Here is a 27,057-nt window from a genome sequence, read left to right as displayed (position 1 = left end):
ACATGCTTTGAGAAAGTAACTGAAAGGCTGACAAAGATATGGCTGAGAACGTTTTTTTTTTTTTAAATGTGACAAAATATATTTGAATCACTGGGAAAGTAACTTAGGTCCATGTGGTTATCTCAGATATATAAAAATATATAAAAAACATGTCTATGAAGTGTTTTGCTCAAAATACCAAACAGATCACCCATTCTAGCCATGCCTCATATCCCTCTATTTCACTTCACTTCCAAAAGTGCTGATTTGGGGTATAAAGCTTAATGAGCTCATGCGGGACCCGGCAGCTACTGTCTAAACTAAATACTGCGGTGATGAAACGCCATATCATGGATTATTAAGGATTATTTCTGAAACAGTATGGAGCTCAAAGGCTTTCTCTCTTGCCGGTTATACCACAAGGTGAGTTCCTTATTATTTCCTGCTTCTTCACACACATGCTCTCCAGTACAGGTTAGCTCTGAGTGTTAGCGATGCTAATGTAAACATGCACCGACCATATTACGTCCAAAACAGTCGGGCATTGTTTCTGATAGCAACGTTTCTGATAGGGCCGTGGGTGTAAAGCCAGCCTACATTTCAGATATTACGTCATATCGGACGCAAATCTGGATCAGCTCCGTTGTACCCCCGTTTTTAGAGATTTGGGTACGGAGGAAAAGAGAGAGGGTTTTATTTTCTGACGCTGCGTGAGTTCCCCGACACACCGGGGACACATATTTATGTATAAAAGACATCAAAAAGTGCATTTTGCATGATAGGTCCCCTTTAAAGTTAGTAAAAGGAAAAGGGAACTTCAGGGGTGTGTCGGCCATCTTTGGAGAAAGCCTCTTTAGATAATTGACCTTAACATTGGCTTTTCATGCATTTGAATCTACCAGTATATTTATGAATACTGCGATTCATGTTTTAAATCATATTCCCAGTGTAGTGGTTTGTGTTACTGTAGTTCAGCAACTCTCAACACAACTCAGCGTCTCTTGATAATGTTTACTACGTCTCTCTTGTTTCCATTTTGGAAAATAATAACATGTAATCCCATGGTCCTTTTTTGTTGTTGTTGTTAATTAGTCTTGGGAGTGGCTGTAACAGTCAACAACACAACAGTGCCTACCGACCATGTTTAAAAAGTTAAAAGTTACACTACTTTGCTAGCTTTACAAGTTAAGTGAATAATTTGCTTCAGCTGGTATCCTCCAAAGTTGGCCGACTTGCTGCTGATGACATCAGATTCCCATTCCCTGTTATAAATCTACACAAACAAACTATGCAAACACTCACGAGTGGATGTTGCTCTGCGACAATTTGAATGAGCCTGATCAGGTGTTGCTGCTCCGGGGACTCCAGCTGTGACATCATTGCAGTCAGGTTGCCTAGGTGACCGTGGATGGTGTCTGGTTGCCGGGGGTAGACTGAGGGTAACACTCGTAAGAGCATGTGGTTACCTGTCATAGAGAGAGAGAGCGAGAGAGAGAGAGAGAGAGAGAGAGAGAGAGAGAGAGAGAGAGAGAGAGAGAGAGAGAGAGAGAGAGAGAGAGAGAGAGAGAGATAGTTCAGTAAGACTTACAGTACATACAAAAAATGGACACCATATAAAAAGAGTATACAGTGAAATAAATATAAGATAAGATAAGTTGTACTTTATTGATCCCAAATTGGGACATTTAAATATGTATTGCGCTGTGTGGTCAGTTCCTTGTGTTATAAACCGGCTTGGGGAGTAACGGCTAACATGGGACACAATTACGTTATCAGGATTAAAAGGAGAAAGGTAACTGTATTCCCTTACAGTCACTATTACTATAAAATATAATCAGATTACTATTTTCTTATATTTTAGGATAACTATCAGGATAACAACACGTTTTAATTAAGGATCGATACATTATAGGTAGACATATTGCCTGATTTTTCTTTTAGTTTATATTTAGGCTACTTTCAATACATTTAATTTTCCATTCAAAAATACTGTGATTTTAATTCACGTATTAAACTCAAACCGCATTTATAATTGAAGAAAACACACGTTTGATCCCAAATATCTTGGTTTCTTATTTTCTAAGGTCACATTGTTCTGTTGTCTTACATATCAAATTTACAAAAAACAATCAATGCATCCAGAATAATTAACTTTGTGACGATAAATGTGTAACTAATACAAGAACTGAAAGCCATATTTATTTAAATTGGACCAAAGTCCCATGAAACCTAAGTTCCCTTTTGAAAATCTTGCATAAGAACACACACGTCAAGATACAACATCTGTGTTCAGTACAAAGTTTCAACACTGGCTGAACAACATTTGCTTACAGTTAAATGCAAAAAAAACAGTATGCATGTTGTTCAGTAAACGACCAGTCAAAATCGAAGGATCCAATGTGTTTTTAAACGGAGCTGAAATAGAACTAGTCCCCCACTTCAAGTATCTTGGAGTCATACTGGACTCAAACTTGACTTTTAAGAAACATATCAAGAAAGTATCCAATGCCATTAAATTCAACTTGCAACATTTTAAACAAATTAGACCTTTCTTAACTGTCAATGCTGCAAAGTCATACCTCCACTGTGTGATCCTATCCCACATTGAATACTGTTTTACAAACTGGTCGTTTGCTTGTGCCACAAACCTGAAACCAATAGAACAGCTGTACAAGAGAGCTATCAAGGTGTTTGACATAAAGCCTTATTCATACCACCACTGTACCATCCTTGAGAAACACAATTTCTTGAGTTTTGACAATTTTAAGTCTTTTAAAAGTATGTTTTTTTATATAAATGTTTACATGGACTGCCCCCCCATCTGCATATCATGTATTTAGTTTTGCTATGTATGTCATGTTCTTAAATGTTGTATGTGAGGGACTACGGATGGAAATTAGCTCAAAGCTAAAATCCGGCATGTTTACGTTTTAAAGCATTATTTGTTTGAAATGTTCATCAATATGCATTGTCCCTCTTCAAATAAACGATTAAATGAAAAAACTTGCATATTTGCCATTTTTCCTAAGAACACACACGTCAAGATACAACATCTGTGTGCAGTAAATAAAACTTTCTCCATTTGTTGTCAATCTTCCTTCAAAGATGCTGATGCAGAAAAAACAAAAAGTCAGTGCAGACGCCAGTGTTCTACATAAAGGCATTTCTAAATCAGCACGCAGCCCAACAAAACCCACGGCATTACCCAACAGCCTTTGACTCACGTAAGAAACATCTTTAAATGATTCACATCCACGAACAAAGACTCTTGTTTTCAGATGGTAGGTTCATTACTGGTGGCATATCAAGATTTTGAACAATAGCTTTTTGTGTCCTGAAGTGAACCGACGCGAGATATATTGTCATCACATTTTGAAGATTAATACGAGAGTTGTTTATGGTATTCTTTTATGTCAGGGCAGCATGTGGTGTTGATGTGACGGGATTTATTCTAATGATCTGTAAAATGTACAGGACAAATGGGAAAACTAAGTAAAGAAAGACGGTAAACAACAGATTTAGGGAGGGTGTGAGGGTGATTCACGATCCCTTCGCGTTGGGAAGTTCTAGAACAAACACCTTGACTTACAATATTTATAAAAAATGGTCGTATTGCTTCCCCTAAGACAAAATTGCCCGATCCAATGGCTAAAACTGCAGCGACGGCATCGTAACTTAAAATGACGGCAGCACTGATCGACATTTTCTTTAACTGTCCAAGTCTGTTCACATTTTATTTTCCATTAACCAGTCTTTAAACACTGCAGAACCCATACTGTGTTCCTGTTAGTGTTTACTTCCTGTCTGTCTTCTTGTGTGGTTTTCTCTAATGTCCAGCGCACGTCTTTTAAAGTCTTTCCTTCTCTTGTTCTCTTTTTCAATTTCTTTACAGTTTAGCCATCACAAATCCAAGGTTTTATTCTCTCCACAAATAAAAAAATAATTATTCAAAAAGTATTCCTCTGTGTTTTCTGATGGAGACAAATGTATGTTGTCGTCCACAGCTGACGTTAAAGTGACCAGACTTCTTTCTACGGATTGATATGACTGCACATAAACCTTGGATGCTCCTTAGCAACGGTCATGTTATCCTTAGCAACGTTCTGCTAGCAAAAAATAACAGAACTCTGGAATGTCCAAATTGACCAATCAGAATTGAGTATTCAACTAAGCCGAGTAACAACTGTGCATTAGACGATTTTTTTTATCTTGAGTGCTTAAGTCTGGTAGTAGGTCCCTCTCAGTATTACGTTAGTGTATTGAGTTATTCTTCTTCCGCTCATCATTATCGTCATCACCACTAAAATGATTAGGATTCAATATTTAGGAACCATTACTGTTAAATTTAAAGGCAATCCACACTGTGGGGGAAACTTCTGTGTAGCAATGCAGTGGGAGTCACCGACTCAGGAAGGAGACACGGTGAGAGTTGGAGCTTTTGATGTCAAACACTGATGGGTTTATTCAGAGTATCGGCCGGAGGATTCACATCACAAGTCAAAGAGTCAGAGGGTCTGACTTCACGGTAGAGTTGCCACGTCAATTCTGAAGACCCTCTCTCTATGCTAGACCTTTTAACGGGTTCACAGAGAGTAATCAACATCTCTGAAGGAGTAGACTAAACAGCTGGGAACACTGAACCACCTGCGTCCGACACTTATGGCCTCAAAGATTTCACATCTTAGAGTCCACAAACACCGATAAAGAAGTGCCTCAGCGTTCTCACAATAATTACCATTCGTGCCAGACAAGTTGACCGGTCACAAACTGGTGACAACAACACATATGGCACCAATGCCTTTCCTTAAAGGAGATAACAGACATCAGAGTAGATCATAAAACATCACAGAGCAAAAGGTTAGATATCTAGAAGAGTTATTCCTTAACACACACAATATTCATTGATATGTTTCAGACAGGACTAAAATGGTGAACCTACCATACATGCTGCTTAATTTATATTCAGTAGCAGCAAAATAGCATCTGCATTGACATCTTGACGTGAAATTACAGTATTTATCATATTTATTTATCATGAACATCTGCTCAGTAGCTCATGGTGAACTTATGTCATATTCAATAAAACCCTACAGCAGGATCCTTGATAAACGGTGGCTCACAACAGGTGATTTACAGCTATAAATCACTCTAACCACAGGCTTTATTCTGTTAGTGCTCACTGGTACCGATCAGGAGGGAGGACTGACTGTTCTGTACAGAGGCAGAGGAAGGCGGAAGAGTACATAAATATTTAGAAAATGATCGCCGGCTCTAACTATGTCCCTTTCTCTTCCTTTCAAGCATAGATTATACCTTTTGAGATCACACACACATCTCTATACCACACAAATCACCATAGAAAAAGTCGTATAGTATATTTATAGGTTTGTTCAGAGGAATGTTAAAAGGCAGGTGGAGACGAGAGTCTGCACAGAAACACACGGAGGAGGATTTATAGAGCGTACCTGCACACTCAGCTAAACCTACAGACAGTACATATGTGGGACATACACATGCTGTATTCATTATTAATCATGATTGTTTCCTGTATTGTATCGTATCACATTGTAAATTACCATGCCGTATTGTATCATACTGTATGTCATCGCATTGTCGGGTATTGAAACATAACGTATCGTGTCATGTTGTATCGCACCATATCGTAATGTATCGTCTCTCATCGTACCGTATCATATGTACATGTCTGGTAGCGTACTGTATCTGTACTGTACTGCATCGCATTGTACCGTATATCATCATATTGTTTCTGACTGTACTGTATCATTTTTAATTGTGTGTTTGCACTTGTTTAGTTTCTGGCCTTCATCCCTGCATACACCCAGCCCATCATCATGACTTTTAAATGTCAATAAAAATATCCTGTAATTACCTTTGTTTTTTTAGCACACAAAGACGACATATTTCAAAAAACCTGATTACTAACTGATCTGTGAAACATGATGGCTTGAATGTACTGTTCTGTACTCAAAAATGTCCCGTCAGAATCCCTCTGTTCATACCAAAAAAGCATTCACCAATTCTGGAGAGGCTTAACTTGGATAGAAATATTACCTGAATACAGTTTCTGGCTATATTTGTACCTAGGAGAATACTGTGAGTCATGAAAAATAAAAAGATTGTCGGTGTTTTTGCTGTGTAATGGCTGCAGAAGCATTCCCTTAAATCATTACAAACCATGCCCTATAAAAACAAACGCATTTAGTAAGTTGTCTTTTCTGCCGGAGTACAGTGGTGCTAAGAAGAGATTAATTTCCATGGAGTCTAAGTCAAGACATATTTAGTATGTAAGAAGCTGGAAGCAATTATTGCATTTTCTTTCTGTCAAGTATTCCGGGGACTTATCAAATATTTCTGCATCTCTACGGTACACAAAGAACATTTCTTTAATATCCAGCATTGCACATCTATTGCCAAAAAACACTGAGCTCTAATGCAAGAGAGGATATTGTACAGTTAAAAAATGCAGAGATCAGCAAACATAATATCCAGAGGGATGTTTCTGGATAGCTTAACAGCTGTAAGCTTTGTCTGTAGCTTCCAACACTCATTTTTTGCACGTATGTCCCGATAGTCGTATATCATACAGGTTCAAATAACTCCATGCGAGTGAAGGCAGTGGAGACTTACGCAACAAAAAAAGAGACAGGAGTCAAATGTCTCCCAGAGAGGTAATATATTTGAGATTCTGCACATTTTTGTGTATAAGAAAACCCCCCTACTGCAACCAAATAAAAATAGTTTAGAGAATTTGGCCCCGTATGAAAGCTCTCTGGATGGGATCCAGTTAGCAGAGTGCAAAAAGACCCATGTTACATTTCATCGCCTGTTCACATGACTCCGAGCGTTTCATGCATGGAAATATTTGATATCTAAATCATGAAGTAGAAACCATAACATCAGACCAGATGTACGCCACACACACACACACACACACACACACACACACACACACACACACACACACACACACACACACACACACACACACACACACACACACACACACACACACACACACACACACACACACACACACACACACACACACACACACACACACACACACACCACACACACACACACACACACACACACACACACACACACACACACACACACACACACACACACACACACACACACACACACACACACACACACACACACACACACACACACACACACATACACACACACACCTGCAAAGTTTAAACTCAATGACCATCTTCCCCTTTCACCCAGATAATTTAACCGGTAAACCCCATCTGTGTAAAAGACTAAATGTCCCGTACATGCTGAACTTCTTCATTTTATATATAAAGTATAAGAGACCTGACTAAAAAATAGACATCACTCAGCGCTTCGTACACTAACCGCTGAGTCAGCACACACGAAGTGCAGCTGGACGTGTGTAGGTCACACATCTGCATGCCTGATGTCACCGTATACAGAATGAGATTCCTGGTTGTAAAGTCATCTCAAGAAGTCAAACTTTAAGCAGGGCATTGGTCACTGCTTACGCATTTTCTGAAGAAATTGCTGTTGTTTTAACATCTAATACTGCTCAGCTGTTTAGGAAAGGTTGCCAAAGTGAGGTAAAACTCTTACTGAAGTTATACTACTGTATACAGTATGTCATTTCATTGATGCATTTGTCTTTTTGAGCAATTTGAAAGCATTTCCAAAACTGCCATTTTATCCAGATGACTTTATTGCCTCCAAACTCACTCAAACTGTGATGCAAATTGGGATTAAGTCTTTTTTTTTTATAGAGTATCTTTTATTGCGGTGTGCAGAGCACCATTACGCAATGGTGCTCTTTTCTAAAACAGAGACTTCTGCCAACTTCAACAAATGCATACGGGCTTGTTAAGTGACCTGATGCCTTAAAACATGGTTTCAGGGTAAAAAACTCAATGTATCTCGTAACTCTAAAGGCCTCTTCTCTAGCAGTTAATGAGTAACAGGCTGATTTGAAGGCAAGGTAACTATATCATCCTTAAAAATACACTTTCCTGGGATTCTATCATGCTTTCTATCATAATAAATCCCATTTATCACCTACACAATGCAACAATCATTAATAATGCACATGCACACACCGAAGTGATTTTGTTACTGGTCTGTCAGAGAAGCATGTATGATGTGGTGCCAGTTCATTTTCTCCTCAGATGGCAGTCATTAGGAAAATATCTACACCGCACACATGCACACACATAGGCACAGCCCTGTGTGTTAGTTGTTTCCATTAAAGACGACATATTCTGTTCATTCTCAGGTTCATATTAGTCTGTCGTGTCTCTACTGTGACATGTCTCCATGTTTTACTGTTCAAAAAACTATTTATTTTTCTCATACTGTCTGTGCTGCAGCACCTCTTTTCACCCTCTGTCTGAAACCAGAGTCCAGTCTGCTCTGATTGGTTAGCTGGCTGACTCTGTTGTGATTGGTCGAAAAACTTACATTACTTTACATTATATGTTACTTGTTAGACGCTTTTATCCAAAGCGACTTACATACTCAATACTGTGGGCAATCCCCACAGGAGCAATTTGGGGTGAAGTGTCTCAGGGACACAACGACATGCTGACTGCAGTGGGGTTTGAACCTGTGACCCCCTGATCCGAACACCAACGCACAACCCACTGCACCACACGCCTCCGTGACATTAGACATGTCCAGCCGCTTATCCTAATACGTACAATGTGTTGGAGTGCTAGCCAATAGACATGCGAGTGTTACATAGTGATGTCATTATGTACAGAAAAGTAAACAAACAAATTAATCCAATACGGTCATATGTAAATCAATGTAATCATGTTTAATCAATATTGTGAGACAAGTCCTTGGTTAATTTAGTACGTAGCCGTGTAATAAGCAAGATAATTATCATTCATTTAAAAAAGAACACCTTCAGTTGTTTGTGTTCCTGCTTAAGGCAACACACTATTAGTTTAATAAGTTAAACTAATATTGTGTTGCCTCATTTGTAGTTATATCAAGTGCTAATATAAATGAAGCAGCTCTGTCTTTTTCACACAGCCTCCGCTCTCTGTGTGCAGCTGTCTGAATGAAAAGGCTCCATGCAGACAACAAGCGAACAAGTGTGTGTTTCAGGAAGAGAACAAAAAACACACACAATGAAAAAGAGAGACACAGGCGGACAGAAATATGGAGGGGAGTGGGAACGGGACATGAGTGGGAAAATCCTAAAATGAAAACACACACACAAGAAGATATACTGTCACACACTCATACAAGTGCACGTACGGTAAATACACACATGCTGAGACTGATAAATAATAAACAGCCCTAAAGCAGGAGAACAATAAACCCATTTAGAAACTCCTGACGTCTGGGATCCATTCAATCTTCCATCAACCTACATACACACACACACACACACACACACACACACACGGACGTCTCTGCAAGGGGCAAAAATCAGGAAAGTTTCTGCCCCCCTACCCCCTTCCCCCTCTCTTTCTTTTTCGTGCTGCAGTTATATCCGATTACGACATGCGGGATACCTCCAGCGTCGCATTACTCACCGCCTCGCTGCTAGGCTGGAGCGCTGCTGTTAAGTTTTCTAAACTTGTGAAAGCCATGTTTTCACAAGACGGGAGATTTAGAGGATATTTCCAACATGTTTGACTGTGAAACTATTATTTTTTCACTTTTAAGAAATGATCTGGTTACAGGGCATACATAACCCAACAAGATTAAACAATTATAGAATGTTAATTGAAGCTAAAATACTTCAAATAACAACCCACAAATCAGAGAGGGAGTAGAAATGGAAAGGAAAAAAAAAAAAAAATATATATAGATATTGATACGTATGGATATTGTTACAGTTATTATTACACTGCTTAGTTGAATACTAGATTCTGATTGGTAAATGTGGACATTCTAAAGGTTGTTAATACCCATTGCTAAGGAGTATCACGTTATATTTGTGGAGAGCACTACACTTTAGATTCATGATGGCTTAACTGTCCTAAAAGTCCTAAAAGACAGGAAGTAAACACGAAAGGGAACAGCAGAAGAAGACAGACAGACAGGAAGTAAACACTAACAGGAACACAGTATGGACTCTGCCTGTGTTTAAAGACTGGTTAATGGCAAAGACAATGTGAACAGACTTGGACAGTTACTGAAAACCTCTGTCAGTGCTGCCGTCACTGTAAGTTACTTTGCTTTAGTTCCAGCCGTTGGTACACAGTGGAATGGACTATTTTGTCTAAGCAGAAGCAATATGATCCTTTTAAGATCAATATTGTGAGTAAAGACGTTTGCTTATTGAGTATGTAGATAAGCAGGATGATGTGGCTGTCCTTAATAAAAAAAAGAACACTAATCTTATCTAATGTAATCTAATAACGGATACATCATCAATTTTCATACGTACATTAATTGTCATTATTAATGTTTTGTGTAACTCACCAATTTCCCCATCTATTGTTACAAAATGTACTGTGTGTGTGTGTGTGTGTGTGTGTGTGTGTGTGTGTGTGTGTGTGTGTGTGTGTGTGTGTGTAGCATGCAGCCCCTCTCTCTGGTTGAAGTGCATACACTGCCGGGCTTCCTGCCAAAGGATTGCTCAGCATTTAACAAGAGAGAGGGGGAGAGGAGAGAGTCATAAGGGAGGAGGGACAAACACAGTGTGAGAGAGTAAGGGGGTAGAAAAGAGAGCTGTGGACCTGCTGAGCTGCAGAAGGTGAGAGACAGGGAGAAGCAGCAGAGACACACACACAAATAGACAAGCAGTTAGGAAGGGCTGAAACTTAACACACTCATTCACTCTCACTAATTCACTCTCACTCATTCACACACCTTCACTCAGCATGTTTCGGTGGATGCTCCCCCAGGCAGTGTGTGTGCTGTCGGCGTGTGTGTGTCTGGTTTTCACGTACGAGGATGATTTTGAGGTCAACTACACTGACACCTTCTACAATGAAATCGGCGATGGCGAAACACCAGAACGTAAGTGTTAAACCGTGTTTGTGTGTGTGTGTGTGTTAGTGTGTGTGTGTTATCAGATTAGGACTCCCACATGGACATGGTTGCAGTTTAATTTAATAACGGAGCATGGGATTGATTTCTTGGAGGATTCATGCATTGGGGTTGTGTGAAAGGTGAGCTCAGGACATTAGGATTCATCCTCCATTTATCATTAATAACCACAGTGGGAATCGACATTTGACACGCTCCTTAAGACTGAAAATGATGTCACAAATATACTGTAGGAGCATTAAAACTGAGTGGTTAGAACGTCAGTTGTCACTGAGATTTAAGTAAAAAATTAACTATATGACAGAGAGATTAAAAAATGATAGATAGAGGGTAAATAGAGGAATATAGCAGGTTGCAGAATAGGAGGGATAAAGACAGTTACAATTGCTAGTTACCTGTAAGAACATGTGGGCGTATATATTCACACTTAAAGTATTAGCCTACAGAACAGTGAAGCTTACAAAGAAGAAATACAATCTGATCCTTTTACAACAAACACTATATGCTCTTTTTAGTTTTGACTAACATTTTAATCCTGCTTGTATTCCACCATTTTTAGTAATTTAAATTTATTTTGTAACAGAAATCTGATTACATATTTTTGTATGCAATATTTTATTTGTATCGTGATTACGTGAACTGGTTACATGTAGCCCCTTAGCCTGACTGTACAGTAGATCAAACAGACTGTTGGCAGAATATGCTGAGCCAGAAAGTTTTTTTTTTAAAGCTCGAGCCTCAGATATAACAGCATGAGTTGCTGCTCTGTAATCTCAGTATAGCATTATGAAACACGTCTCTCCACTGTTTTGGAAAGCATCCCCTTTTTGTGAGAGGAAAGAATGTTTTCAAGTGTGTACACGAAGGAGAAAGTGTTTGTACGGGCCCCTCAAACTTTGAATTTATTTGTTGTTTTAAACCTGGCAGGAGGTGTAATTACAGGCAGCAAAACTCTGCTCTGGGCACAGCACTGTGATTAAACCTAGCCAAATGAGTGCCTTTAACACACGACTGAGAATAGGAAAATAAAAGCACTTAAAGAAAAACATAAAGAGGTTGTTTCTGCAAGAATAGGTGGTAGCAAGAAGAAGGAAAACAAAGAAACACACACATGTTAAATCACTTTAGTTCCTACCTGCTTAACCTTAACCCATGTTACACCATACAGAAATGGTGGGTGTAATGAAAGCAGTAATACGGTGTACTTATGGTGTAATAGGGGCGCATGGTGTAATATGGGTGCAATGTAGAAAATACCAATCAATTAATGTTACACAATATAAATATGTGTTTGCCCAGTCAAGGGTTAAATATCTACATTTCTTAGTGGAATATAAACCAATGGGAGCAACGTAAGAAGGGTCATGACATACTTTTAAAATGAAGGCCTGGCTAAACATGTGGGCGATAAAAAATTAAGTAAGTGTTGGCTAACGGAGGGTACAGGTTGTACTTCTACTACATGAAGTCATTTTCCATGTGACTGTTTTCCACTGCATGTTGTAATGTACATGTGTGCATCCAACGCATGGTGTCTAGATTCATTCCTGCACTGCATTCATTACAGAAGTGGAAACTATTAAAGAAATAGAACTGAACACGTAGTAATCCTGCATTAAATAACTAGTAATCAATTCAAAATAAGAGATACAGTAGCATAATAGTTGTTATACGCCTTCAAACTAAGGAGGTCAAAAGGCTAAGCCCATTTCAAAGGTCATTTTACACTCTACTCCCCCCCCCCCCCCCCAGATCCATCAAAATCCTTCATAATCCTGACAGACCTGCGCTTATAGTTTTGTAAGTCAGAGGGAGCAGAGTGCACGAACCCTTCTGTCTAAATTACTTTGAACCTTCGGGGACAGGCAGCCAAAAACAAATCCTGCAGTCCTGTGATGAAACCGCTCTAGAAAACGTCTGCAGGTATAAACAGAGTGTGTGAGGTAAACATGTTAATCAGAACCGTGTGTGTGACACATATTCCCACTCCCCAGGCTCTGCTTTATCTCTCCCCAACTCCCAGCATCTACTTCCTTTACAATTCAGTCAAAGAGACGTTCTTTCCTTCAGGCAAGGAGCAAAGTGTTTTATGAGTCAATTGTGCCCCTTCTTTCTCACGTTCTTATCTCTTCACTAACATCCTCACTTCCTCCCGTGTCCCCATCTTAACCCTTCATTTTACCTGCTGTTCTCTGTGACTAAACATCCTCATCCTGCAGGATTTCTTCTCTTCTTCCAGTAAACCAAAACATGTTGGACCTTGACATTCCTGTCAGAGCCCGAGAGATGATAATAATGTTCAAGCAACACCTGCCCTAGCATCTGGAAAATAACTACACACAATTGTGTAATAAAGTGCATTACTCTCGTTTTTAAACCCAAGGACAGAGGAATGCTTTAGGAGTTTAAATCGTCGTTGAAGAACTGTGCTATTATTATCCACAGGCGGGCATGGGACAGGGAAGACGTTTTTTTCAGTATCAACGTAACCCAGTGATAGTTGTGTGTACATCTTTGGTTAAACTACAAACAAAAGCGGGTGTGTTCATCATGTTGCACCATCAATATTCTTTCTAATATTGCAGTTGTCGCAAAAAAAATTCACCTTTTGTAGCTTTGAACCTTTTTGTAGCTAGGCAATCTTAGCTAGCTTCCTAAAAGTTGATAATGCTGGCGATGCTATGCAGAGTAACGGCACTTGTGCTCTGACTGGATGTACCAGTACTTAATAAGGCATATGTGACAAGACGTTATTTTCCGTTTCAATATCTTTCTCTCTTTTTACTATCCCTCTATCCAGCCACGCCCACTCCAGTCCCTTGCAGTTCTCGGGACCTGACCAAATGGGACAAACTCTTCTCGATGCTGGAGAACAGTCAGATGAGGGAGAACATGATGCTGCAGTACGCAGACGACATCATCAAGGTGGAGATGGGGTCGCTGCGCGGGGAAATGCTCAGGTTGGTTTGGACAAAGGGATCAGAGGTGCGAGTTGTTACGCTCATGAATTCGTTTTTTTGATAGCTGCGCAAGTTAAGCTAATAAAATGAATTGACTCAGCAGAAATATTAACAGCTCAGGCATGGATCCGATTTCTAGCAGAGTACTCGACAAGTATCCTGAATGTATCTGCTTTCTTTAAATCTCAATGGTTTAGAGATAAGATTTAGTGCATAATGAGCCTTGGTTACTGAGAATGATACATTCGAGAGGTTCACACTTGTTTTACTGGTTCTTCTGGTCAGGTTTGTAGCCCAGTATGGCGGTTCCTGTGGGGTTGCGGTGGAGACGGCAGGAAGAAGGATGGCCCTGCAGCTGGAGGGCCGCCTCAAAGAAACAATGGAGCGCATCAAACCCAGAGATCAGACTTCTGCCAGGAATTCCGCCGGGACATCCGACCACCTCGATGAGAGGCTGCAGCAGCTCCTCTCCGCAACAATACTACAAGCTACCCGACTCGCCAAGATGGAGCACAGTTGCCTCAGGAACGGCCCACGAGCTGGGATGGGGATGGATGTTAAGATGGTATCCAAGCTCCCAGAGGCAGCAGGGAACGAACACCAGGAGCAACATGTCCCATCCCGAGAGGGGGCTCTGGACGGCTTGCTGGCCGCGCTGCAGCAGACGAGGGAGGAACTGGGGGAGGTTCTGAGGTCATCGAGGCAAAGACAACTACCCGCAGGTGAGATATCCATCCTACAATCTGTGTGTCTGTCATTACCTCTTTGTAAATGTCTTCGCATTTCACAACAAAACATTCCATCTTCATTTTTCTCGTCTGCTTTGACACATTCAGGTCAAGTTGTTTCTGAACGTCTAATCATGCAGCTTGTGTTATTTACTTAACAGCTTTTCCACTTATCCTGTCTGTCTCCAGGCATGTTATCCTAACATATCCCTTTCCTTTCACTTACTGACATTAGGAATAGGGTCAGCGCTATAATGTATTTCTGTTTGTTGAACAGTTTTTATACCAACATTTTGTTGAGTCATCACACAAGATAAAAAACTAATTGGTCAAACCTTTAGCTCAGGCAGAGTCAGACTTTGTCCATCAATCTTTAAGATTTGCCTTCAGCCTTTGATTTTCATTTTAGTATTAGACGCTTAAGGATAATAATGCAAGCCAATAAACGCATGGAAAGAAAATTAGAGAACAGACGTCTTGTTGGACTGACCGTAGGCACAAATATTCTCCGATTTTGAGATGGTTTTTCTTTTAGCAGAGCTACTACTCTGGTATACTGTCCATCCAAACAACAAGTAATAATAATGTTAAGTGTCACTGAGTGAGGAACCACTCATGTCAGTCGTCTGAAGCATGCACACACCTTTACAGTCCAGAATGTGAATCTGACCTACATACAGAGAGCAGAGGGAGGTGTTCTCGTTAGCCAGTCGCTACAAAAACCACACCAAAACAAACTAGGAAAAGCAGAACCAGATGGAAACACACACACACACACACACACACACACACACACACACACACACACACACACACACACACACACACACACACACACACACACACACACACACACACACACACACACACACACACACACACACACACACACACACACACACACACACACACACACACACCACACACACACACACACACACACACACACACACACAACACACACACACACACACACACACACACACACACACACACAACACACACACACACACACACACACACACACACACACACACACACACACACACACACACACACACACACACACACACACACACCCTCTTTTTTTTCTGGGTGGCAGAAACCTGAGACAAATGTAACATGTAATAAGGATCTAGAGACTGAGGGAGAGAGAGATTAAAAAGTACAAAGTCTATGACGAAGGTTAGGTTTCTCCTGCCATACCTCCTACAGAGCTCATAAACTCAAAATACACAAACATTGGATTATGTAATGGAGGATACATTACCTGGGAAGGACCCCCTAAAAGGAATACACAAAATGTTTTGCAGTGTGTGTGTTTTCGTGGGGGTAGGGGAAAAAAACTCTCTGATTCATGATCTCATCACCTGAACTTCAGCTGAACTTCTGTATCCAAGATTGCCACCTTGTGTGTGCACCAAATGGCTTTACAAGCATTTCAAATCCATTTTGCGCAGAGCCATTTGTAAATATAATAGAGTGGTGCAGGAATGTTCTATAAATTATGTTTAAATGCAATTTCAAGCAACGTGGAATCATCTGACCACTGTGAGAGTTTGCTTTTTGTGAGAGGAATTGATGTTCTTACTGTTGATTCCAATTCAGTGACACTATCACCTCTTGTTGCTGTTTAGGTTGTGAGATGGCCCTCCTCTTCCCCATGCGTTCCCGTCGAATCTACACCTCCGTGATTCCTGAAGTCCCTCTGTCCATCTCCTCCTTCACCGTCTGCATGTGGGTGAAGCCGACCGCCGTCTCCAACAGAACCGTGCTCTTCTCCTACGGGAACCGCCGCAACCCTTATGAGATCCAGCTGCTGCTCGGCCAATCCTCCGCTCTCTTCACCATCGGAGGAGAGGCTCACCTGGTGGAGGCTCGGGGGGTGGTGAGTGGATCAGAGTGGATCCACCTGTGCGGGGCGTGGACCTCCCAGCAGGGCCTGGCGACGCTGTGGGCGGGCGGGAAAAAGGTGACCTCCACACCTGGGGTCGCCGAAGGACACGTTATACCCGACGGAGGCTCACTGCAGCTGGGGCAGGAGAGGAACGGCTGCTGCCCTCTGACTCCCAGCGGCGGCAGCGGGGTGGCCGGGTTCGAAGAAGGGTTCGATCCCAAGCTGGCGTTCGCGGGGAAGATGACGGGAGTGAACATGTGGGACAGGGTGCTTTCAGAGGGGGAGATTACCCAGCTGGCTTTGCGTGAGGGCCAGGGCTGCGAGCAGAGGGGGAACGTGGTGGCGTGGGGGGCGACGGAGATGGTGCCACACGGAGGCGCTCAGTTCGTCAACTAACAGATTCACACTCCTCGTGAGGGATGAAAGATCACAATTGTGAATATGAGCAACATCGTAATAAGCTTTAATGCTAAAACTCAACAGAGCATCTAACTGCTTCTATCACCTCTGTCCCTATAGTTACAAGTTTTGATTATGTTTTTGTTTTTTTCATCTCAATTATCATAAATCTAATGCTGCGATGGACTTTACTGGACATGTTCAGATGAGAGAAAGCTAATTTAAAGAGGCCCTATTGTGTTTTAGGGGTTTTTCCCTTTCCTGTTGTGTGTTATATAAGTTTGTGTGCATGTAAATGGTCTGTAAAGGCTAATTTCCTAAAATTCCCTCCAGAGGGAGTTTCTCTCCCACACACTCCCCCACCCCTTCCTGGAGCTACTCCATTGGACTTCTTTGTTTACTTCCAGAACATAGTGACATCACTATGTAACACTCACGCTTCTATTGGCTAGCGCTCCAACACATAGTACGTGATAGGCTAAGGGGCAGGACATCTCTAAGCGGTTGACCAATCACAACAGAGCCAGCCAGCTAACCAATCAGAGCAGACTGGGCTCTGGTTTCAGACAGAGGGTGAAAAGAGAAAAATAAAGAGCTTTTTGAACATTAAAACGTGTAAACATGTCACAGTAGAGACACTAAATATAAATATGAACCTGAAAATTAGTATAACATATCCTCTTTAAGGGAAGTTTATTTTTGCAGTGACCTTTTGAACTAAGGCAACACAAACACACACACACACACACTAGCCTACAAAAAGCTTAGACAAATTGTATTGTGGAAGGCAATGTGCTGTATTTACCAAAGACTCAATTAGACTGCAAAAAAAACAAAGAGTGTTTTGTTTAAGCGGACTGGTTCTGAGCCAGTAAACGGAGTAATCAGCAGACAGGCGTGCAGGAGAGGAAATGAGGTGACACAGATTTACAAGAGATTATCTTGTAACTATAGAGTACTGATGCATTCACTCTCTTTCTATCTAGATGTGTATAGAAATAGCTCAATAATCAATGCAAAACCTGTTAATATAAGAAACATGTTTTCTATCCCCTTTATGATTAAAAGCAGATACTAATGTGTCAATAGTGTAGTACAAAATACCGATGTTACTGCTGTCCTCGCTTTCATCTCAAGCATGGAAACCAGCAACAGCTTCAAACAACAATAAATTAGGGACTTATTGTTTATTATATTTGTGCAAGCTTTTTCAAGCCCTTACATTTCCATGTTTACATTGATATGAGTTATATAATTCCTGTTCTACTTTGTTCAGTGGTTCTCATTTAATTTTAGGGTAATATATGTGTGTTTTTTGGCACCGCATAAAGCAATAAGAGTAAAACTGTAATATTTCTAATGTGAATTTGACTTTTTTGCTATTTGATAAAAGAGGACAATGTTTACACTAATCTTTAAGTTGTCTTGTATTATACTGTAAATTGTTTTCTTTTATGTTTCTGTGTTATTCTTGTGAAAAGGTGAATGTATTTTTGTACATAAATATATTTTGCATAACATGACTGGATGAATGGAGAGTGAGGAGTGAATAAACAAGTTATAATATAATCTCTTGCTTGTAAGCAGTGTTTTTTTTAAATTTCAAAGTCATTCAAAAGTTATTCAAATGCAATAAACCTGCAACTGTTTCTGAATTAAATAAGGGCCAAACTCCAGTCATAAAGATTCTTTACATAAGCAAAGAAATACATCAAATCAACATTCCCCCAAAAAACAATGTAGAGGGAACTAAATGCTTTTCCCAATGAGTTTTCCGATGTCCTGTTAACATACAGTATAAATATGCCTTCTATTTACATTAATAATAAAAACAGGTTTTGGGGGTCAAATCACTGAAACCGTACTATAAATAATGTAGCAGGAAACAATTCTAATTATCTTAAAGAGGCCCTTTTATGCTTTTTTCCTCCCTGTCCTATAGGGGAGTTTCTTTCCTACACTGTCCCCCCCTGCATGACACAACAGAGCCGGTCAGCTAACCAATCAGAGCAGACTGGGCTCTGGTTTCAGACAGAGGGTGAAGAGGTGCTGCAGCACAGGCAGTGTGAGAAAAATAAAGAGCTTTTTGAACATTAAAGCGTGGAGACATGTCAGAGTAGAGACACAAAATACTAATATGAACTTGGACCATGATCACCATATGTCCTCTTTAAAGGTCCCCTATTATACTGTTTCTCATCAATATATTATAGGTCTCAGTTGTATACAGAACGTGGGTGTCTCTCAATGTCGAGGACGCTTCCTTGGTAGGACATGTCTTCCGAGTCACTTCCTTCAGAAGCGAGGCAAGAATCCTTCCTAGCCTCGGAAAACGAAGAATTGTGGAACAGGCTAACAAGTGTACAGGTGTGCGTCATATGCGAGGCCCGCCTTAAATGGAGCGTGATTTCCGCCAAAGATTTGGAAATTGGTCCGTGCGCAAAGCATTGTGGGGATTTTAAGACCAAGGAGTCTACACATGTGCTGCCTCGAATTTTTTTTATTTTTTATTTAACCTTTATTTAACCAGATAAAAACATTGAGATAAAATCTCATTTTCAATGCTGACCTGGCCAAGAAGGCAGCAACGTTACACATAACACATAACACAAACATATAAAATACAGAGAACATAACTAAGAAAACAAAAGACGAAAAAGCAGTCACTACATTGTGCACATTAGGACAGTAAGAAAAGTACACTACTTGTTACTGCAAGAGCAGCTGGTGGTGAGGACTTCAGACAACTTCAATTTAAAACATGATATAGAGACAAGTGCCATCATTTTTAGGCTTGATTGAAGGTCATTCCAAGACCAAGGACCATAATAAGAAAGACTCCTTTTTCCAGCCTCAGTCCGCACAGTAGGAACCTGGAACCGTATCCAGGCACTGGATCTGAGGTTGTAAGAGTCGCAAACTGGGGCAAATCTGACACATATGTAGAGTGGAAGCTTACCTAAAATGGCTTTATACATTAATAAAAACCAGTGCTGCATCCTACGCATAGTAAGTGAGGACCATCCAGTTAGGCTATACAGTGTGCAATGATGAGTCCTATAGGGTGCATTTGATATATAACGCAGTGCAGCATGGTAAAGTGGGTCAAGTTTGGCCAAAACAGTGGGACAGGCAAATCTATAAATGGTATCGCCGTAGTCCAGCTGGGACAGGAATAAGCCAGAGACCAACCTTTTACGGGATGAAATTGAAATACAACATTTAAGTCTGAAAAGGAAGCCAAGAGTGAATTTCAATTTCTTTGTTAAAACTTCAATATGGTGTTTAAAGTTCAGATTACTGTCCAACCAAAAGCCCAGATATTTGTAGGTATCAACAAACTCAACAGAAACGCCATCAAGGGTGTCAATGGAGAGGCAAGAGGAGGACGCTGATTTGGGAGCAAAAAGCATTGCTTTGGTTTTCTTACTGTTCAATAGCAGTTTGGAATCAAGAAGTGCATGCTGCAGCGTGATACAATCTGATTTTAAATTGGAAACGGCCATATCCAGAGAAGGAGCACACGAGTATACAATAGTGTCATCAGCATACATATGATAGGTAGAAAATTGCATCTGATTACAAATATTGTTTACATATAATAAAAAGAGCAAGGGCCCCAAAATAGAGCCCTGTGGAACTCCCTTCTCCAAGGTGACAGGGTCAGAGACAGTACTACCCAACCTGACGCATTGAGTACGGTCGGTTAGATAACTCTGAAACCAGCAAATGGCATTGTAACCGAAACGAGACACCGACATAACATTAGACATAATGTGTTGATCTACAGTGTCAAATGCTTTGGCTAGGTTAATAAACAATGCAACACAAACTGATTTCTTATCCAAAGCAGCCTTAATATCGTCTAAGACTTTCAGACTGGCAGTCACAGTACTTTGCTTTGATCTGAATCCAGATTGCATAGGGTTAAGGATGTTGTGTGAATTTAAAAAAAGTTTTAGCTGAGTAGAAACAAGGGACTCAAGAATCTTTGATAACACAGAAACATTTGAGATAGGACGATAGTTATTCAACTCCGTGGGATCACCAGCTTTCAAGAGGGGCGATACCAGAGCTTGCTTCCACACAGCTGACAGTGTGTGAGTGGACAGGGAGAGATTACAAATATCAGTTACTGGTTGTGCTATAATCTGAGCTGCAATTTTTAAAAAGAACGGGTCGAGGCCGTCAGGCCCGGCAGACTTTTTAGGATCAATTGAGTGCAAACCCTGTAAGACTTCAGAGACGGAGAAATAAGCGAAATCAAAAACAGGGGAGTTCATCTGTGAGTACGACCATTTAGAGAGTCATGACATGAGCGAAATTTCTCGCTACGAAGGACGCCGGGCTCGGTAGAATTCCAAGGAGCCTGGACATTGGAACAGTCCTTTGGCGGGACTCGATGACGTAGCATCCTTGAAATAGTGGCTCTGGAGCATCCTTCCTTGACATTGAGAAACACCCCATGTCTCTGAAGTGTTTGGCTCGAAATACCAAACAGATCATTGCAGCATCCCATAATCCCCTCTGTTTCAGCCCTGTTTCAAAAGTGCTGAAACGCCTTACTTTAGATGAAAATAAGGAGCCACTCCCCACGCCCCTCTGAGAGACATTTGGTTAAAAAGAACACAATGGTGCTCTAGGAGGAGATTCAGGTGATAAGGTGTGGGGGGGGGGGGGGGGGGGGGGGGGGTTACCTTTGTTGGTGATTGGCTAATGGTTACACAAGCCAAAAAAACGTTATGACATCACAAAGTGGCCAAAATCTGATCAGCTCATTTTCAGACAGGTTTTTATATAAATGGATCAGGACAAAAAGAGAGAGAATCTTTTCTCCTGATACTTTCAGAATCTCTTTACACAGAGGGGACGCATGTTGATGAATAAAAGACATGAAAAGGTGGATTTCGCATAATAGGTGATAATCTTTGGCTTCTCTAGCAAAATATGTCCTCTTTAAGAAACCTTGTTTGAATAACACAGATTATGATGTGAATTCAAGACATATGCCTATACGTAGACCCCGTTCATGGAATCTCCCAAAACCATCTCACTGAAAATATATCTGAAAGAGCAGATACTAAGCATGTAAGTTGATTTTGGGCTACAGACAGGTTTTTATATAAATGGATCAGGACAAAAAGAGAGAGAATCTTTTCTCCTGATACTTTCAGAATCTCTTTACACAGAGGGGACGCATGTTGATGAATAAAAGACATGAAAAGGTGGATTTCGCATAATAGGTGATAATCTTTGGCTTCTCTAGCAAAATATGTCCTCTTTAAGAAACCTTGTTTGAATAACACAGATTATGATGTGAATTCAAGACATATGCCTATACGTAGACCCCGTTCATGGAATCTCCCAAAACCATCTCACTGAAAATATATCTGAAAGAGCAGATACTAAGCATGTAAGTTGATTTTGGGCTAACACATGCTTTACAGTTTCCTGAAACCCATCCAGCTATATGAAATATAACATGTTTCACCTGCAGCTCTGCAGAGTCTCCAACTGTTTCTGAAACTGTGACCTGTTAGCGCATTCTACCTTTCACAGACTTCCATCAAACCCACCCTCCCTGAAGTCTAATCACTCTGCCTGGTCCTAACCTTACAAACCAGAGTACAGTAACTACACATGTTTCACAGCAGGGGAGAAAGGAAATAACATGCATTTGAAAGACGACACATACCACACTGCAGTGTTACCATAAAATCAGATTTGACTGTACTTTGAAAAGGAAGGAACTATGCTTATAGGGCTTAAATAATGCCATATGTGTAAGATATATACTATTGCGAGAGAGAGTGTGTGTGTGTGTGTGTGTGTGTGTGTGTGTGTGTGTGTGTGTGTGTGAATGTGTGTGTGAATGTGTGTGTGACATTTGACAATTACCATGGCCTGTTGCGGCTTACTGTAGCAGGCTATAAAACCTTCATGCATCCTGCTCCCTGTTACACACACACACACACACACACACACACACACACACACACACACACACACACACACACACACACACACACACACACACACACACACACACACACACACACACACACACACACACACACACACAACACACACACACACACACACACACACACACACACCACACACACACACACACACACACACACACACACCACACACACACCACACACACACACACACACACACACACACACACACACACACACACACACACACACACACACACACACACACACACACACACACACACACACACACCCACACACACACACACACACACACACACACACACACACACACACACTCTCTAAGCTGAAAGATATACGATGGAAATACAGCATGTAATGTGCCATCACAAATAACACACAGTCCATCCAGCTAGCTCCTGTGACCAAAGTTTCATCACACCCCCCATCAACCATCCCATTACATCAGCTCACTTCCTGAACAGAGGGGCTGCTGGGAGAAACAGAGCTAACAAACTATGTGTGTCTGTGTGAGTGTGTGTGTGTGCGTGCGTGCGTGTGTGTGCGCGCATACAGTCTGGCATGTGTTTGTAGTCTTTTGTTTATGTTTTTTCCAAGAATGTTATACGTTTTTGACCATTACCGACACTATGAAGAATCGGTTTGTTCATTAAGGTCCTTGTTTGGTTAGTATAGTTGCACATGATGATGCACATAATGGACTACATGTAATAAAACACGTTTATCTATACGCCCCTTGCCTGAATTAGCTTTACCCCTCCGAACCCTGTGTGTTTGTTATATTTCTGCTCTACCTATCAGGCCCACCATCAGTTCATCAACCCTGGATTCTAGCCACTAGAAGCTTTAGTGTTTATTTGCATAACACTTTCTATCCCTCTCATATTTCCTCTTCCTTTCACCCTGTACTTCTCTTTCTTTTCTTTTTTTCATTTATCACTCTTTTTAAGCTTTCAAAAACAAGGCCAGGGTTCACTTCATGTTGGTGTACACGAGAGTCCCAAAGTGTGATATTATGACGAGAGGTCATACATCTTTTGGAAACAAACATTGTGACTGTATCTCCCCTGAGCGTCAGACCGCCAGGAATTTGATATGTGAACTACAAAGTGTACATGTTACAAAGAAACATGTTTAAATGACACAATGATAAAACAATTGCATTACTTATCCATCTATCTATCTATCCATCCATCTATCCATCCATCTATCCATCCATCCATCCATCCATCTATCTATCTATCCATCCATCCATCCATCCATCTATCTATCCATCCATCCATCTATCTATCTACTTAACAAGCTAGATAAATTAGCTACCTAGCCACCTAGTTACTTTGTGTCTGTGTGTCTGTCTGTCTGTCTGTCTGTCTGTCTGTCTGTCTAGCTAGTGAACGTTAGCTATGTATTTAACATGCTAGCAAAAGCCAGCTACCTAGCTACCTATCCATTTGTCTATTATGTGTTTATTCTTTCTTTAGAATCAACATTTGGCAGCAGTTAAAGAAAATGTATTTGAATACATACGACAGGCATTTGTTTTAAAACATTGTAGCCCAAAACTAATCTCTAATCAGAAACAGCTGATGTTTAATTTTGCAGCGACCACCTTGTGTCTCTATTTTCAGCCACGGTTTTATGAACGAAAGGGGTAAAGTGGCTCTTCAACTATCTCCCGCTCTAAGCTCAAGCCTTGGCTTCACTTCAGTCAAAAAACAGACTTTAAGGCAGAGAGCTAAGCTGTTTCATGTGAGAGCTGGAGGCATCACCAGGGTGGGCAGCTCACTGTGTGTGTGTGTGTGTGTGTGTGTGTGTGTGTGTGTGTGTGTGTGTGTGTGTGTGTGTGTGTGTGTGTGTGTGTGTGTGTGTGTGTATGTATGAGTGTACAGGCCTAAAGGGGTAAACAAAGCTCCATCAAGGATTGCAAACTACTGCCCTTCAGACACCTACACCTCACTAATGAGCATCTGTGTTAAAAAATGGGTTAAAGGGCAGAGCTTTGGGAAAACGTTCCTTTACGACTGTCAAGATGTCAGCACAGTTTTGCAATTGTTAAGACAGGAAGTTAAAATCAATACCGACCAGTATCCAGGGTTTGGAGGGTTACTTTAAAAGTGTAATCTGTTACAATGTGAATAAAAGTGATCAGTTACCTAATTTAAATATCACAATATAAAAGTAGCGTCCTACCTCCCAGCACACTGAGCGTTATGGCCTCGGTGTGTTCAGCCAGCAGGTCAGCCTTGGCGATGGCAGCTAGCGACAGATAACTGGACATGTTCCTGCTCAGCTCCCGGTTCCCTCTCTGCAGGAAACGCACCGCCACCGGGACGGCCAGCACCATGACGGAGGGACAGCTGTAGTTCTGAGGAGAGGAAACAAGAGAGGAGGAAGAGGAGACAGCCTTCGTCATATATCCAGATACAGGGGCTTTTATTAAATACCTTCAGGGTATTTATTTGTACCCGTAGGTAGATTTGATTTGCAGTTAAAAGACACCTGTTTCAAACAACACAGACAACAGGAAATACCTTTAAAAAGTACCCCATGCTCCGTCCCATAAAAAACCACTTGAAGAAAAAAGCGAACACTTCCAGAAGGAAGAAAGAGAGAAAAGGATTTGAAATGCACTAGCACCCTCAACAGGACACACTGATATACAAGTATGTTTGGACCCTTGTGTGTGTGACAGTGAAACTGAAAGATACTGCTGAGCCTTACATTGTAGGCTATTATCGTTTATTATATCAAAATGCAGTCAAATCGCTCCTCAGCAGTCATTATATACATTTCATTACACAAATATTTGAATACTCAATTCTGATTGGTCAATTTGGACATTTCAGTGGTTGTTAATACTCGATAACAAACCGGTGCTAAGCAAAATAATGACCGTTGCTAAGGAGGATCAAGGGAGAGAAGGAAATATGTTAAAAGACAGAGCGTTGGACGTGAGAGAAAGCACAAGAAGAAGACAGACAGGAAGTAAACACTAAAGGGAACAGCAGAAGAAGAAAGACAGGGAGTAAACACTAACAGGACCACACTATGGGCTCTGGCAGTGTTTAAAGACTGGTTAATGGAAAAGAAAATGTGAACAGACTTGGACAGTTACAGAAAACCTCGATCAAGCTGCTGTTGATGTTTTGGACATTTTAAAGCCTAATTTTCTTTGTCTATTTCACCACTAGATGGCAATGCAGACAATGTATCCACAAAAGCGTTATGTATTCATCAAATTAATCTACGTCATGTTATTTTCATCATCACACTTATTTAAATCTAACCATACAGTACTTTTTTTTTTTTCCTTGTGTACAACTTTACTTTTGGTACCTAGTATATCTTGATGCCAATACTTTTGTACTTTTACTTCAGTAGGATTTTCAATGAAGGAGTTTTACAATCACAATTTTTACTAAGGATAGAACTTCTATCCACCTCTGTCTCTGTGGGAGTTTCAGAGAAGGGGTAAGGAGAGTGTTTGTGCATGAACAGATTCAAAATGACAAGGTGACAGATAGAACAGAGGAGATCAAATAAAGGTAGACGGGGGGGGGAAAAGAGACAGACAGAAAAGAATGAAATCCAGAGGAAAGAGAGTGACAGAGTTAAGACATCAGAGCCGCTGTACGTGCCTCTCAGTCTCATTATGATGGTATTAAGAACATTCCTCAAGGAAACAGAGAGTCTGCTTTTAAGCCTTTCAGCTGCTAGGTCTGATGGGAAACTAAGGAATGCTTTAGATTTTAAAAGACTCTCTGTAGTGCTTATTTAAAGTTGATTTGCTCTTAAAGTGGTCTTATTATTCTTCTTGGGGTTTTCTCTTTCCTGTAGTGTGTTCTATAGATTTGTGTGCATGTAAATGGTCTGCAAATGCTAAAATCCCCAAGCTCCCTCCAAAGGGAGTTTCTTTTTTATTTATTTTTATTCAGTTGGTTTTGAGTGTTTTTATTAATCACGCAGCTGTGTGTTACTTGGTATTTATTAGGGGGGGGGGGGGGGGGGGGGGGGGGGGGGGGGAGTATTGTTTTAATTTTAGTTTATGGTTTGTGAAGCACTTTGTTTGACCT

General features: G+C 40.8%; 2 protein-coding genes across 4 annotated transcripts in view; one reads left to right on the top strand and one right to left on the bottom strand.

Moving 5' to 3' along the window:
* Positions 1 to 27,057, bottom strand: part of veph1 (ventricular zone expressed PH domain-containing 1) — an 81,174-nt gene that overhangs the window by 43,992 nt on the left and 10,125 nt on the right. For all 3 annotated transcript variants that reach the window (XM_034114620.1, XM_034114621.1, XM_034114622.1), the window contains exons 4-5: positions 25,175 to 25,349; positions 1,282 to 1,445 (exon numbers count right to left, since the gene is read on the bottom strand). In XM_034114620.1, coding sequence (XP_033970511.1) covers positions 1,282 to 1,445; positions 25,175 to 25,349 — 339 coding nt within the window. The remainder of the gene's footprint in view (positions 1 to 1,281; positions 1,446 to 25,174; positions 25,350 to 27,057) is intronic.
* On the top strand, positions 10,703 to 17,561 carry ptx3a (pentraxin 3, long a). Its single transcript, XM_034114623.1, has 4 exons — positions 10,703 to 10,986; positions 13,817 to 13,976; positions 14,262 to 14,698; positions 16,342 to 17,561. Exons 1-4 carry the CDS (start codon positions 10,848 to 10,850, stop codon positions 16,995 to 16,997), a joined length of 1,392 nt encoding a protein of 463 aa, XP_033970514.1. The 5' UTR covers positions 10,703 to 10,847; the 3' UTR covers positions 16,998 to 17,561.

This window comes from Trematomus bernacchii, unplaced genomic scaffold (genome assembly GCF_902827165.1).
Source record: "Trematomus bernacchii unplaced genomic scaffold, fTreBer1.1, whole genome shotgun sequence".
Classification (NCBI taxonomy): domain Eukaryota; kingdom Metazoa; phylum Chordata; class Actinopteri; order Perciformes; family Nototheniidae; genus Trematomus; species Trematomus bernacchii.
The sequence above is the reverse complement of the archived record's forward strand: the minus strand, read 5'-3'. Positions and strand labels throughout refer to the sequence as shown.

What these genes read in the sequence shown, in the direction of transcription:
- ptx3a (XM_034114623.1), top strand. Translation starts at nt 10,848, where the DNA reads ATGTTTCGGTGGATGCTCCCCCAGGCAGTGTGTGTGCTGTCGGCGTGT. An exon ending in CGATGGCGAAACACCAGAAC is followed by an intron (nt 10,987 to 13,816) that starts GTAAGTGTTAAA and finishes CCCTCTATCCAG; the next exon opens with CCACGCCCACTCCAGTCCCT. An exon ending in GCAAAGACAACTACCCGCAG is followed by an intron (nt 14,699 to 16,341) that starts GTGAGATATCCA and finishes GTTGCTGTTTAG; the next exon opens with GTTGTGAGATGGCCCTCCTC.